This window comes from Battus philenor, unplaced genomic scaffold (genome assembly GCF_028537555.1).
Source record: "Battus philenor isolate CCGP_79_NKW_IND1 unplaced genomic scaffold, ilBatPhil1.0.hap1 SCAF_18, whole genome shotgun sequence".
Taxonomy (NCBI): domain Eukaryota; kingdom Metazoa; phylum Arthropoda; class Insecta; order Lepidoptera; family Papilionidae; genus Battus; species Battus philenor.
Window position 1 is genome coordinate 1252735 of NW_027181680.1, and position 13111 is coordinate 1265845.

Consider the following 13111-nt stretch of genomic DNA (forward strand, 5'->3'; position numbering starts at 1 on the left):
CATTGTAAATTATTTTTTTGTTTTAATATTTCGGAAAGTGCCTTTTTTTATTTTTTACTGGCAATATAGGATAACTAACACCGTTTATTGTTTATCGTCATCGGAACGTTAGAGTTCTTTTGGCGCGAATGATCTGCTGTTTGGAATAAATAATTGATACTGTAAAAGTGCTTTTCAAGTTTTTACAGTGTCAAATTATCATTACCTGGGAAGTAAATTGTTATTCTAAATATTCAGTAGTAATGTATTTATGTTGTATTCTGTGATAAATCGTTATAAAGATTATGGGACACAGATGTCCCTGTCGGCGTAAAGGGATACTTTTTTTACGGAATTTCTTAACTTTTGGCCTGGTGATATACCAAAATGCTATCATTTTCTTGTTCACATTTTTCTCAGAATATGTTTCGTAAGGGATGTGGAGTTTTTGAACTTCGAAAGAATAAAATTCTTCATATTTTGGTGGGTGACAATAGCGATGAGGAAGATGACTTAGTGCTTGATGACGAAGACCAAAGACTTCTAGTACAGGATGATGACCAAGGGGTATTTGATGTCGAGGTTGAAGAAACGACGACTCTTCAACGGCAAGAATCACCTGAACCTTCAACGTCTCAAAAAACAATCCATCTAATCATTAACCAATCATCTAACAACAGGAATTGTTTCGCCGACTACCACAAATAACTTGCCCTATTATATTTATATTATTCATAAACAAGTAAAAAAAAGTACACTAAGTAACAAATGTACATTATTTACAACAAAACAGACTTACCAACAAGTAAACCAAAATTTAGAGCTTAAGTAGAAAGTAACCCTTAGCGACCATAGGGACATATTTGTCCCATAAATTTCCAAAAAAAATGTAAAACTTTTTTGAATTTTTAGTATAAATTATGTTTTTAGGATGCCTATTAATTCATTACATCTAGCTAAATTGATTAAATAAGGTACCGTAACCTTATGGTCCTGAAAGGGTTAAAAAACAAACCGCTATTGTTTTTAAAAACATGTGCTTATTTGATATCAGCGCCATCTATCGATCAACCTGTGAACTACCGTAACGACATTTTTATACATTGACTTAATTTAAAATGGCTTAAAAATATCATTATCAACATTTCAACTGTAAGATGTCTACAGCTGGGCATAGGTCTTCTTCATAGGACCGTTTGGAAACGAAGCATCCAGTGTATTCTTAAGACTTCAAGAAGGTCATCTGTCAACTTTGTTGTTTTTTTTAAGGCCTCCGCCATGTACCCCTATCTATTGTGGGACAGGAACTTTGTTTTTGTTTAATAATTTTACTTTCACGCTCTTCTCTCATTCCTCATCCTTTATTCTCTTTGTACAATTCTACTTTCTTTCCCAACTTTGTTGTTGGAAGGCCTACGCTGTACTTGCCAGTTTCCATTCCAAAACCTTAAAGATCCAGGTATATGACCACACTGGCTGATCCTGCCAATTCTCTAAGCCAAGGACGAGAAAGCTACGGCCCGTTGAATATGTTTCTACGGCCCGCCACGTATTCCTGAAATTCAGTTTATTTTATCGACTTTCTCTCATTACTATATTGTAATAAAATTAATTATAATAAAATAGCGGTACATGATAAATCGAAACAATTAATAATAACATTCAATCAAAACTGTGTGATGCACGATTAGAAAGCTACACATGTATTATATACACTTGTATTGAAAAAATCTTGCCAAATTTCTCATTTAAATTTTCTAGAACATCAGTTTTTTCGTTCTTATCTTGTTTATTTATATTTTGCGTTTAAAATCTATATATTTTTTATTCTAATTTTTATTTATAATATTGTTTTGTAAATTATTAATAAGTGAAACACGTATGTGTATTATAAAAAAAAAATTAAATTTAAATTGGTACCCTTGTTTAAAAAGTTGCTCACTCCTGCTATAGGACATAACGGTTTCGTTTGTAAAAATATAAGGAAAAAGAAATAAAATCTTGTGAAATATTATTATATTTTTATTTCCACTTAAAATAACAATTATCTTTAAACATAATTTATCTATAATAATTATTTACAATATACGTATAATTATTTTGTCTGGAAGATGGCGCTGTAAGCATGTAAATGTAAAATCATCTGTCACCGCGTTATAGAAGTTCGGTGTCTGACCTTTTTGGCAAAATGGTAACATTACGTAGCTGCCACTTGAACCTTCATATTTTAAATCGTCTTGTTCTTCTCACTATATTGTTCCATATATAAATATAATATTCTGTTTGGAACAGCTATACAACAGTCTTTTATTTAAGTGATAATCATATTAAATATATGACTCATCGAGAGATTCTTGCGCCTTCTTCTTTCTCCGCTTTGAGAGTTTGAGGCTGACGAGCATGGTAATTGTGATGATGCAAGCAATCATCACCATTCCACCACTCACTCCGCTAACCAGATAAAAGTGTCTGGGGCTGTGGAGTAAACACTTCCCACTTTCCACCCAAACACAGTTCATACCTATGAAAAAGAAACTTCATTATAATATTGTCGTCGTTTCAGCCCATAGACGCCCACTGAAAGGCATAGGCCTCCTCTACTGATATCAATGGGGAGATGTACCATAATCGCCACGCTTGGAAGGCGGATTGGCGATCGCAGTGTCGTATTATGGTACGCAGAGGACGCTACTGCCAATCTTATGGGAACATCTTTATAGGGGCAACATTACGTCGTCGACAGCGACGCATCGAAAAGGGGAATTCCGCAGAAATATAATTCATTATTTACATAGGTATTATGGTAGCAACATTACGTCATAATCAGCGGCGCATTAAAATGGGGAATTCCTCAGAAATATATTTCATTATTTACATTGGTATTATGGCAGCAACAATACGTCATAATCAGCGGCGCATCGAAAAGGGGAATTCTACAGAAATATTATTCATTATTTACATCTGTATTATGCCGGCAACATTGCATCATAGTCACCGGAAAATTAAAAAGGGGAATTCCACAGAAATAAAATTGTACGCTTATGTCGGTATAAATACGAATATACGAATGAATATACACACTTCTACTTCGGACTTCGTGTTGTTACTACCTGCATGACCTACCTGTCCTAAGAAGAATCCCAAATAATAATAATAAATAGATTCAGGCGTTACTTTGCGGAAGTCCATTCTAAGAAAGAAAGGGACTAATATACAGCTACTTCCGCTATGCAGCAGTAGTCGTTCAATGAACTAGCTCGGTGTTTGGCACTGGTCGGAGTAACATTACTCCTGAGGATACCCCATAGAGGGGTGAAACACGTGTTGATTGAATTAACGTTGGTAGTTGTGTTTCGCATTGTTTGCCGCACGCGCACTTATCAGCTGTCTGGCGGGCGATGCACTTTATTGCACGACTACTGCTGCATAGAGGAATTAGCTATATATTAGTTTCTTACATAGAATAGCAAATGTTCGTGAGCAGTGACAATACTATATAATTAATGCACAAAGTTTGAATTACATAAGACTGTAACCCGGGAATCAAACCTGCGGCGTACAATCGCAAGTTCTCTACCACTGAGCTACCACTGTTCATTGTATGGTAATTTTGTACTGTTTTTCAAAAGTTGAATACATTCATAGAGAGAATATAAACACTAAAAATGTATTTATTTAGTTATTACATAGGATGATTGATTATAGGTTAAAAAGCTTCAATAAAAAAAAAAACAATTTACAGACTTTGTATTGCTGGAAGCGATTGGCCTATTCCATTCTAATAGATAGGATTAAGTAATGTAACATATTTCAGAATGATCACACTATACAGGGTGTTTGAAAATAATTGTAAAGCGTTTCGCCGGCGAATAGGCTATGTATTCATTCCTTTTTTACGCCTATAGCATAGCACCTGTATATAGACTTAATATCGAATATTTGCGTCTCGTTTTTTATTATTTAAACAGTTTTTTTATATAATTTATTAACGTTTAGTCAAAATATTGACAAAATATGGTCTCGGTGTAATTTTTTCTATATAATATGAAACTTTTCTAAGGTTTATTGTGTGTTTAATTAAAATAAATAAATAATTATCGCCTCACCATCGATAGCAACGAAGATCATATGTCCGAATACGAAGGTGAAGATTGCTACCACGGCTCCTGTCATGGCTAGCATCACGGACTGGTCTTGCGTTTCCACACTCCTCATGAGCATCGAGCCGTGAGCTTGAACAGCTAGCGCTACGGAGAAGCAAACAAGATAGATTAGCCAATAACACATATGAAATAAAATGCTACAAGTGCTTTACACACATGTAATTATCCAATGACCAGCGACTGTTTTAGTGGTGGTGTCAAAATTTAAATCGAAATTCGAATTCGAACGCGCAAAAATATAACCCTTAATAGCCTGATTTACGAAAGTGATTTTTTTTAACATTACTGTGTTTGCTTGAGGGTCTAGATGAAGGGAAAAAATATATTGTTTTAATTTCGTTGGAAAGAATATTATACAACAGTAACATTCGTACAGCCAACCTAGAAAAAAAACTAATAGTAATGTGAACATTCGGTTCAAAAGATTGGTATCAAAATTGAAACTCTAGGCTATTAAGGGTTAAATCTATAATGTATTGTGTCCGTTGTGGCGAGTAATGTGGGGCGTTCTCATAATAACGCTACAGCTGTTTATATTATATTTTTTGTTTAAATTTGATTATATAGAATATGAGTAATATGTCGGAAGCGTCTGAAAGTCTTTAGTATAACAGCGAAAGTGTGAGAGTCATCATTTATTCCTATGCCCCCAAGATGGGGCAGAGGGCGTCCACAGTACGTCGCCATCCCGAGCGATCTTGAGCCTCGCGCTTTACTTAGCTCCACGTCATTCCAACTGCCTTCACTTCTGCAGTGATCGTCCGCCAGGTTTGCTTTGGGCACCCACGTCTTCGCTTTCCTTGAAGATTCTATTTTAAGGCTTGCCTCGGTATATGATCAGAGGCCCTTCGGAGCGTGTGGCCTATTAGTCTGCTGGCCGATCGGCATCTCACCGCAGCGTTTCCAGAGGTCTACGTTGGAGACTTTTTCAGGCCAGTATATACCGAGAATACGTCGAAGACAGTTGTTAACGAAGACTTGGAGCCGACGCGTGATATCTTTGGTAACCTTCCACGTCTCGCATCCATATAGCTACACGGTTTGAGAGTATGAGAGAGTGTGAGAGTAGCTTGAATGAATAAATCGGAAGTAGCATCTATTTTAATAATACATCGTTAGAGGGCCTTACTAGCGCAAATGATAATCAATGAGGAGTTCGGTATGTTGTAAAGATTGTAGATGATGCTTTTATGATAGCCAATGAGCATCGTAACTCACCAGAAACAGAAAGCAGTAGAGTATATAGTATCTGGTGAAACTGCAGTGCTCCGCTGCAGGAGTTGATGCTGCAAGAGCCTCGGGTGGCGTGGCTCACTAGCGCCCCACACGAGCAATTTGCAAACACTCTGCAATGTATATATATACAGTAATACCCCGCTTTACGCGAGGGATACGTTCCAAAAAAAATCGCGTTAACTGAAATTCGCGTATAACGAGGTTTATGATTTAAACATAGTCAAAAATTATTACATAAAAATACAAATCATTTTAATCAATCACTTTAATTCTAGGAACACTTTATGCAACACATACTCTTATTTTTTACGGAAAAATACATCTATTGTCTTTTGGGTAACGTTTTGTTTACGTTCTTGTAAAATACGTTCATAACACCCAACACTGTTTTTAATTGTTTGATAGATGGTCAAAACACCATAGAGAAGTTGATGACTACATTATATTTATATGCACTCTTTCGCGTAATTCGAGGCATTTGAGCGCGAAATTTGCAATTCGCGTTATAGTAAAACCGCGTATAACGGGGTCGCGTAAAGCGGGGTATTACTGTATATATCAAATTTCAAAACAATAAATTGTATGTTATGCGAGTAATAAATATATTACTTACTGTACACCTCCCACTTCCTCCACCCCTGTGCATCCAGCGTGACACGGTGATAAATACGTTGTCATTTGATCGACAATGCAAACCGGTGTAAACTCTTGCCACAGTGATGTACATCTAGAACAGACGGGATACGAGTATTTAAACTTCAAAAGATATGAAGTTGTGAAGTTCATTGGAACGCACCCAAATTTATTATCTATGAACGCATCCGTTTTTCTATGCCCCTTTTACGCTCTGTATGTCTTGCTCTCTTTGACGTGCCGCGCTACCGAGCAGACGTGTCGCTTCAACCGCTGTACAATAAAGGAAATAATTGTAACTCGGATTGAGATTTCTTGTTCTGTGATATTATATTAAACGTTTTAATTATCCGGCGAGTGTTTTCCTTACATCGGATTACCTATTACAAGACGAAGGGCCTGTACTAACAACCACCTCTCAGAGTCATTTCTTTACCTTTATCTGTGGTACTGCGGCAAACAATGCGAATTACACAACTGTCACCGTTAAATCACTCAACACGTGTTTCACCCCTCCACGGGGCATCTTCAGGAGTTACGTTACACCGATTAGTGCCAAAGAGTCACTGTCGCCGCATGCGCATTTATCAGCGTGCTGGCGGGCGGCACTTTGTTGCACGACTACCACTACATGTGCGGAAGTGGCTTAATATTGATCCTTTTCTTACTTAGGATGGTCTTCCGCAAGGTAACGCCTGATTCCATTAAATATTCCATACTCTGGTTGTGAGGTTCAGAAACGTTCAGTCAGAACGCTTGGTACACCTCCGAGTAAACACAGGAGTGTATTACTTATTAAGATGAAATATCTTTAACATTTGGAAAATTGCAAAAGTACATATGCACCTTAAATTTCTAAATATGGTATTGATGAAAATGGTGATAGCCTTACCCGCAGTGTTGACTGCATTCCGGCTGCACGTACTTCCTCCCCTGAAGATCCACAACTTCACCAGTATCGCAACTTATCACCGCCATAACCACATATAGAATGATAGAGAACACGCACATCTTGACAGCATGCAGCAGCACTGTTGTCTTCACCAGGCTCGACATGATTGGAGACGTGAACTTTAACCCCATGTACTGGAAATAATTAAGTTAATAAATAAATTTGTAGAAGAACTAAGGTAACCGTACCTTCTCAGGAAAAAAATCTACGGTAGAATCTTTTGATGACCCGGCATATTGTCCTAAATCTCAAGGCATTTAACGGTCTGTAGCGCTTGGACAGCGATTTAAAATAAAATAACGCACCAACTAATATATAATTGAGTAAAACTTACAACTTGTATTGTTAATATGTATATATTTTAGCTGTATTTAACCATAAGAGAAATTTGTGTAAGAAAAATTGTAAAATTTATAAAACGCTGTCGTGTCTCGCAGCTGGGAGAAGAAAGATCCGTAACAAATAGCGGCAACCCTCTCCCAACTGTCTGCTTTTAGTAAAAGCGAAAAAAAAACTTATTGCAAAAAAACACTAGCGATACCAATTAGAATTAATAAAAAAACAGACACAGCTTACTAGGCTATGTCAGTTATTTGTTTTGGAACACTTCATATTCAATTCAACTTTAAAAAAGAAATTCCGGACATAACCATTTCTATGTCTCGAGATTTATTATTAAAAATTAAATTTATTGCAGGTATTTTTTACTATTTACATATGTTTATAGTAACGTAGTTTAACTTTATTGTTTATATGTACGAATTTTAGCTGTAAGGTTCTTTTAGAAGGACGCGATGTGGGTAGACCCTAAACTAAGTAGACTTGTTTAAAGTCACGGGAAGTCTAGATACTCGTATGAAAGCACAAGCGGAGTCGTTTTAAAACTGCGTGGCGCTCAACGTGTTCACTAATAAAGTACTTTCAACTACACTTTGTGCGTTTGTTATTTCTTCTATAAAGAGATGTGTACTGACTTCTTCTTTTCAACCTGAACGCCCACTGTAGGGCACAGGTCTTCCCAAAGATTTTCACGGTGATTAGTCCAACGCTGTCTGTATTCAGCAACTTTCCGTGACTTTAACAATGTCAACGGTCCACTTAGTGGGGAGCACGCCGTGTCTGCCTTTTCAGCCATCAATTGCACGATATGCCCAGTCCACTGCACCCTTAGATGAGCAATTCTGCGAGCAATATCAGTGATCTTTATTTTTCTGCAGATTTCCTCATTTCTGAATCGATCACGCAGTGAAACTCCGAGAACAGCCCTCTCAATTGCTATTTGGGTGACCTTGAGATTTCTTATGACGCCCGTTGTAAGCCCCAACAGCCATCAGTTGCACGATATGCCCCGCCCACTGCACTCACAAATGAGCAATTCTTCGAGCTATATCAGTGATCTTTATTTTTCTGCAGATTTCCTCATTTCTGAATCGATCTCGCAGTGAAACTCCGACCTCCATAGCCCTCTCAATTGCTATCTGGGTGACCTTGAGATTTCTTATGACGCCTTTTGTAAGTGAGTGACTAATTGTGTAGTAAATGAATGGTACTACTGTGTATATATATCTAATATATAAAATTCTCGTGTCACGGTGTTCGAACTTGAACTCCTCTGAAACGGCTTGACCGATTTTTACCAAATTATATATGCGTATTTAGTAGGTCTGAGAATCGGCTACTATCTATTTTTCATACCCCTAAGTGATAAGGGTTGTTCACCCTTAAACATTTTTTTTTATTTTTTTGACGAAATTTTTTGTTTTTATTTTTTTATGATACAACATACAAAAATACATACAACCCTAAATTTTCACCCCTCTACGATCAACCCTTATTTTTAAATTGAAAATTAAAAATATTTTTTTTTGCAAAACAACGTTTGCGGGATCAGCTAGTACTTATATATATAGTACTTACTGCGACAGCCAAAATAACCGCATGATTTCGGAGTACCTCTGCGTTGTTCATGAACGAGTTTCTCTTCTCTTCTACGTAATACTTAGCCTGGAAAGAGAGTTGTGTCATTTATACGTATATACCAAAACCATCAACAAATTTTGTGTACCTAAGATTCAATTCCATCAAGTTAAACTTGTTCTTTCTAGGAGTAATAGATAGCTATATTTTATCTGGCCCGCGCTTTTGGTTGACTCTCGTTCCCCTATCTTATTCATGGGACACTTTCTTTTTTTATTTATTTCCGTACTCTTCTGTCATTCTTCACATGATCAATCTTTCTTCTCCTTACATTCTACAAATTCTATCTTTCTTTTCCCTAACTACCGTTCATTCATCGCCTCACTCCATTCGCCTCGTTCCTGAAAATTCACAGATCTAGTTTGTCATTTATTTACTTAGTATGTATTCATTTACCTTTTACATTTATAATTTGATAATTATTGCTATGTATCTGTGTTTTTCTATTTCCTTTTTAACGACCTGTATCTGTTTTGTTCATTTTTATTGACTTCTCTACTATTCTCTTGCAGCATATATTGCTATATTTAAATACTTTGTCCAAGGTAGGAGGAAGTTACTACACCGTCAATAACTCTATAAAAGAGATAATACATTTTGGGTAAATAGTAATATGTAGTTTTATACTCTTTTTGATTAAAAGTATATGTATATGTACATTTGAATAATCCAGATGTTTTGTCACCCAAGATAGAATGAATGACTCTAGATCTAGACACTGCCTAACTGCCCTCATGTAATCACCCCTAGTATATAATATTGTGATCGAAAAGTAAACTGAATTTGTATATAAAATGTGAATTCTTTATTTATTCTTCCCAATCAATTTCATCATCTTTAACATAATCACCATCTGATAAAATTCATTTTTGCCAACGCTTTTTCCAGTTCTTTAAACATTCGGAGTAGTCTTTTTCCGGTATAACTTACTTCAAGACTTTTTTATTCTATTTTCATGTTTTTAATCATATCAAAACAGCGTCCCCATGTTGACTATCTGAGTATGAATAACCAGAAGTCGTATGGAGTCAAATCAGGCAAATACGGTGATCGCGGAACGATAGGAGTAGAGTTTTTTTTACAAAAAGTCGCAAAGAACCAATGCAGTATGACATCGACCAATCGAGACTTGATACTTTGAAATACAAAATATCCTTATAAATGGTTTAGGATGAGGTAAATGATATTCCAACTTTTAATATACAGACGCTTAGCAAATGTTATAGACAGTTCTACCAACCTAGGAAAAAAAATTACGGATTTTTAAATGACAATTTGACCTGACTTTTTGATGACAGTGGTATATATATAACAACTTCATAATTTTTAATAAGAGAAAACTTACGAAGATTCTTCCGCCAATAGTTCTAGAACCTTCTTTGCAAGCATATACAGGTTTGCTGACTCTAATTACGAGGGGAAATAAAGAAAGAAGCTTTGAACAGGAGAAGAAGTAGAAACCTAGGTTTTAAATGACAATTTCATCTTTTGTTTTCACGACTGCAACACTTTGTATGTACGAAGTGTGTAACGAAGGAGAGATATGTCAAGAATCTGTCAAAAAATTCGACTTTAAATAAGTGACTTACTTTGAGGAAATCAGTCTGATGGTATGAAAATCCCCACAATGCAGCTGCTATCAATCCCATCGCCACCATGTGCGATGTTGCGAGCGTATTGAAGAACACGCGGTAGACGCTCGAAAAGAAACCTGAACGAAAATTAAATCGTTCGAAATTCAAATTGAAAAGATTTTAATTCAAGTTTGTATTTACACGCAATTTTGTTTCGTTAATTATTTTAGGACTATAAGTAGTAAGCTACCATCGGCTATGAATGCTGATCTGCTGAGAAATTAGTGCCAGAGGTTACTATTGTAAATGAAACTTAACTAAGTTTGATATACATTATAATATCAACCAATGACATGAGTTAATAAACTAAACTCTTGAATGCTATAATAAGTTTTATATGGTAAGATAGTTTTAAATTTAGAATAGAAATGGAAAAAACAGCAACATTACGTCATTATCAGTGTCGCATCGAAAAAGGGAATTCCACATAAATATATTTCTTTTTTCACATTGGAACTATGGGAGCAACATTAGGTCATCGTCAGTGGCGCCTCGAAAAGGGGAATTCTATAGAAATATATTTCTTTGTTTACATTGGTATTCAGTGAGCAACATTAGGTCATATTCACCGGTACATCAAAAAAGGGAATTCCACAGAAATATATTTCTTTATTTACATCGGTATTCCGGGAGCAACATTAGTCCATCGTCAACGGAGCATAAAAAAGGGAAATTCCACAGTAATATATTTCTTTATTTACATTGGTAATATGGGAGCAACCTTACGTCATTGTCAACGGCGCATAAAAAAGGGGAATTCTACAGAAATATATTTTCAAGTTGCAATCAAGTTGAACTTTGTACATGGATCAAAGTCAAAGTATATTAATTTATTTATTTACTCATCTGAAGTGCCAATGGTATCGGAAGGTTCTCCCGGCGTATCTGGTCAGCGGGTCAGCGTAGACTTAACTAGATGTACGACGCAAGATCAGTTATAGGAGATATCTTTTGAAAAGGCTTGTGCCTGGTAGAGAGCGTCTAATGGTTAAGTAAGAAAAGGACCAATATTTTATTATTGATGATTAGTACCAAACACAGAGGCACTAATCGGTGTAACATAACTCTTGAAGATGCCCCGTGGAGGGGTGAAACACTTGTTGAGTGAATTAATGGTGGCGGTTGTGTAATTCTCATTGTTTGCCGCATACGCATTTATCAGCGGGCTGGCAGGCGGTGCACTTTGTTGCACGACTACCGCTGCAAGTGGCTAAATATTAGCTAAATAATATGATGGACTTTCGCAAGGTAACGCCTGATTCCATTAGATATTTATATATTTATATATCATCCATATAAGATCATTCAGAGCGACGTTACGAAAGAAATACCAGATGAGCCTTATTTGATAGAAAAAATAATCAGATTTAATTCCTCTGTATTGGCCTCTTTCATATTATATATTTAATCTTTTGATTCTAATTACTTCGTTGATTGTATTTGATTAAAAATTCAAAATTTTTACTTTGGATTTTAACTGATATTTTAAATTACACTTTGGACAATTTTTTTTAAATTTCATCGCATTGAATTAACTAAAAAATTACATATATAAATAACTTGAATTAAAGATGAAAGAAATTTAAAAAGAAAAACACAAGACGACACTAAAAACGACAAACACAAAGATTGCATGCAAGAAGAGAAAGCAAAAACAACATTTACAAATATATAAATCAATACTTCGTTTAGTTTCCACGGGTTCAAGTGGCAGATTGCGGTTAGCTTAAACCTTTATTCTAGATAGCTTCCAACCGTATCAGAAATCTACCTTCATTTATACATTTACAGATAGAATCAGGTATAATAAACAATTGGTATTTTTCGTTTACCGAGATATTACATTTAAATTAAACCATGTCTTTTCCTAGACTTGTCAAAGATTATACTCAACCATTTTCACAGCAAAACCCAAGCCTCCAAAAGCTCAGATTATTTAGTCTCTGCCTACCGTTTACTATCGTATTGAAGACCTTAGGAACGAAAGGTGAAGCCTCACTTAGACCTTCTGCAACAGGTTCCTCTGGAGCCTTGATGATCTTCGGAATGGTTATGTATATCTGTAGAGCGTTCCCCCAGATGCCGAGAGCGATCATTAAAATCTGAAGCGTGGTGTTGGTCTCCAGGAACTCTGTCAGTATGTTGTACCCCAGAGCGAGACCTAACAGCCTAATTGTGGAAAGGATGCCTGAAAAATATAAAATTCTCTTTGGAACAGATGTAGGTGACTAAATAGAGACAGCGCTTTACTTACAACCGATTGCAAATTCACTTTCGCTCTGCGTACTCACCGTAATGCATGCTCATTCTAGAAGGTGAATGCTCATCTATATAAGCGATTCCATGGCACCAGATCACAATCCTCGAAACTCCAAAGGAAATAAACGTAAACAGGCTGATGAACATCTGAACAGAAACTCCACGAGTATTGTCTGAAGCTACAACCGTGTTTTTACCTGCGCAATATACTGCAAAGGAAATTAAATTACATTTAAAATGTATAAATCAAACTTATGTGTTTTTTTATTTATTTATAC

The 13111-nt window shown here is 35.9% G+C and overlaps 1 protein-coding gene across 1 annotated transcript; it reads right to left on the reverse strand.

Annotated features, from left to right (window-relative positions):
- Nucleotides 1-2227: 2227 nt before the first annotated feature.
- Nucleotides 2228-12746, reverse strand: LOC137920383 (solute carrier organic anion transporter family member 2B1-like). The gene is made up of 8 exons (XM_068763698.1): nt 12574-12746; nt 10530-10651; nt 8881-8967; nt 6904-7097; nt 5992-6105; nt 5361-5488; nt 4086-4226; nt 2228-2500 (listed from the first exon to the last, which is right to left on the reverse strand). Exons 1-8 carry the CDS (start codon nt 12668-12670, stop codon nt 2307-2309), a joined length of 1077 nt encoding a protein of 358 aa, XP_068619799.1. The 5' UTR covers nt 12671-12746; the 3' UTR covers nt 2228-2306.
- Nucleotides 12747-13111: the final 365 nt, after the last annotated feature.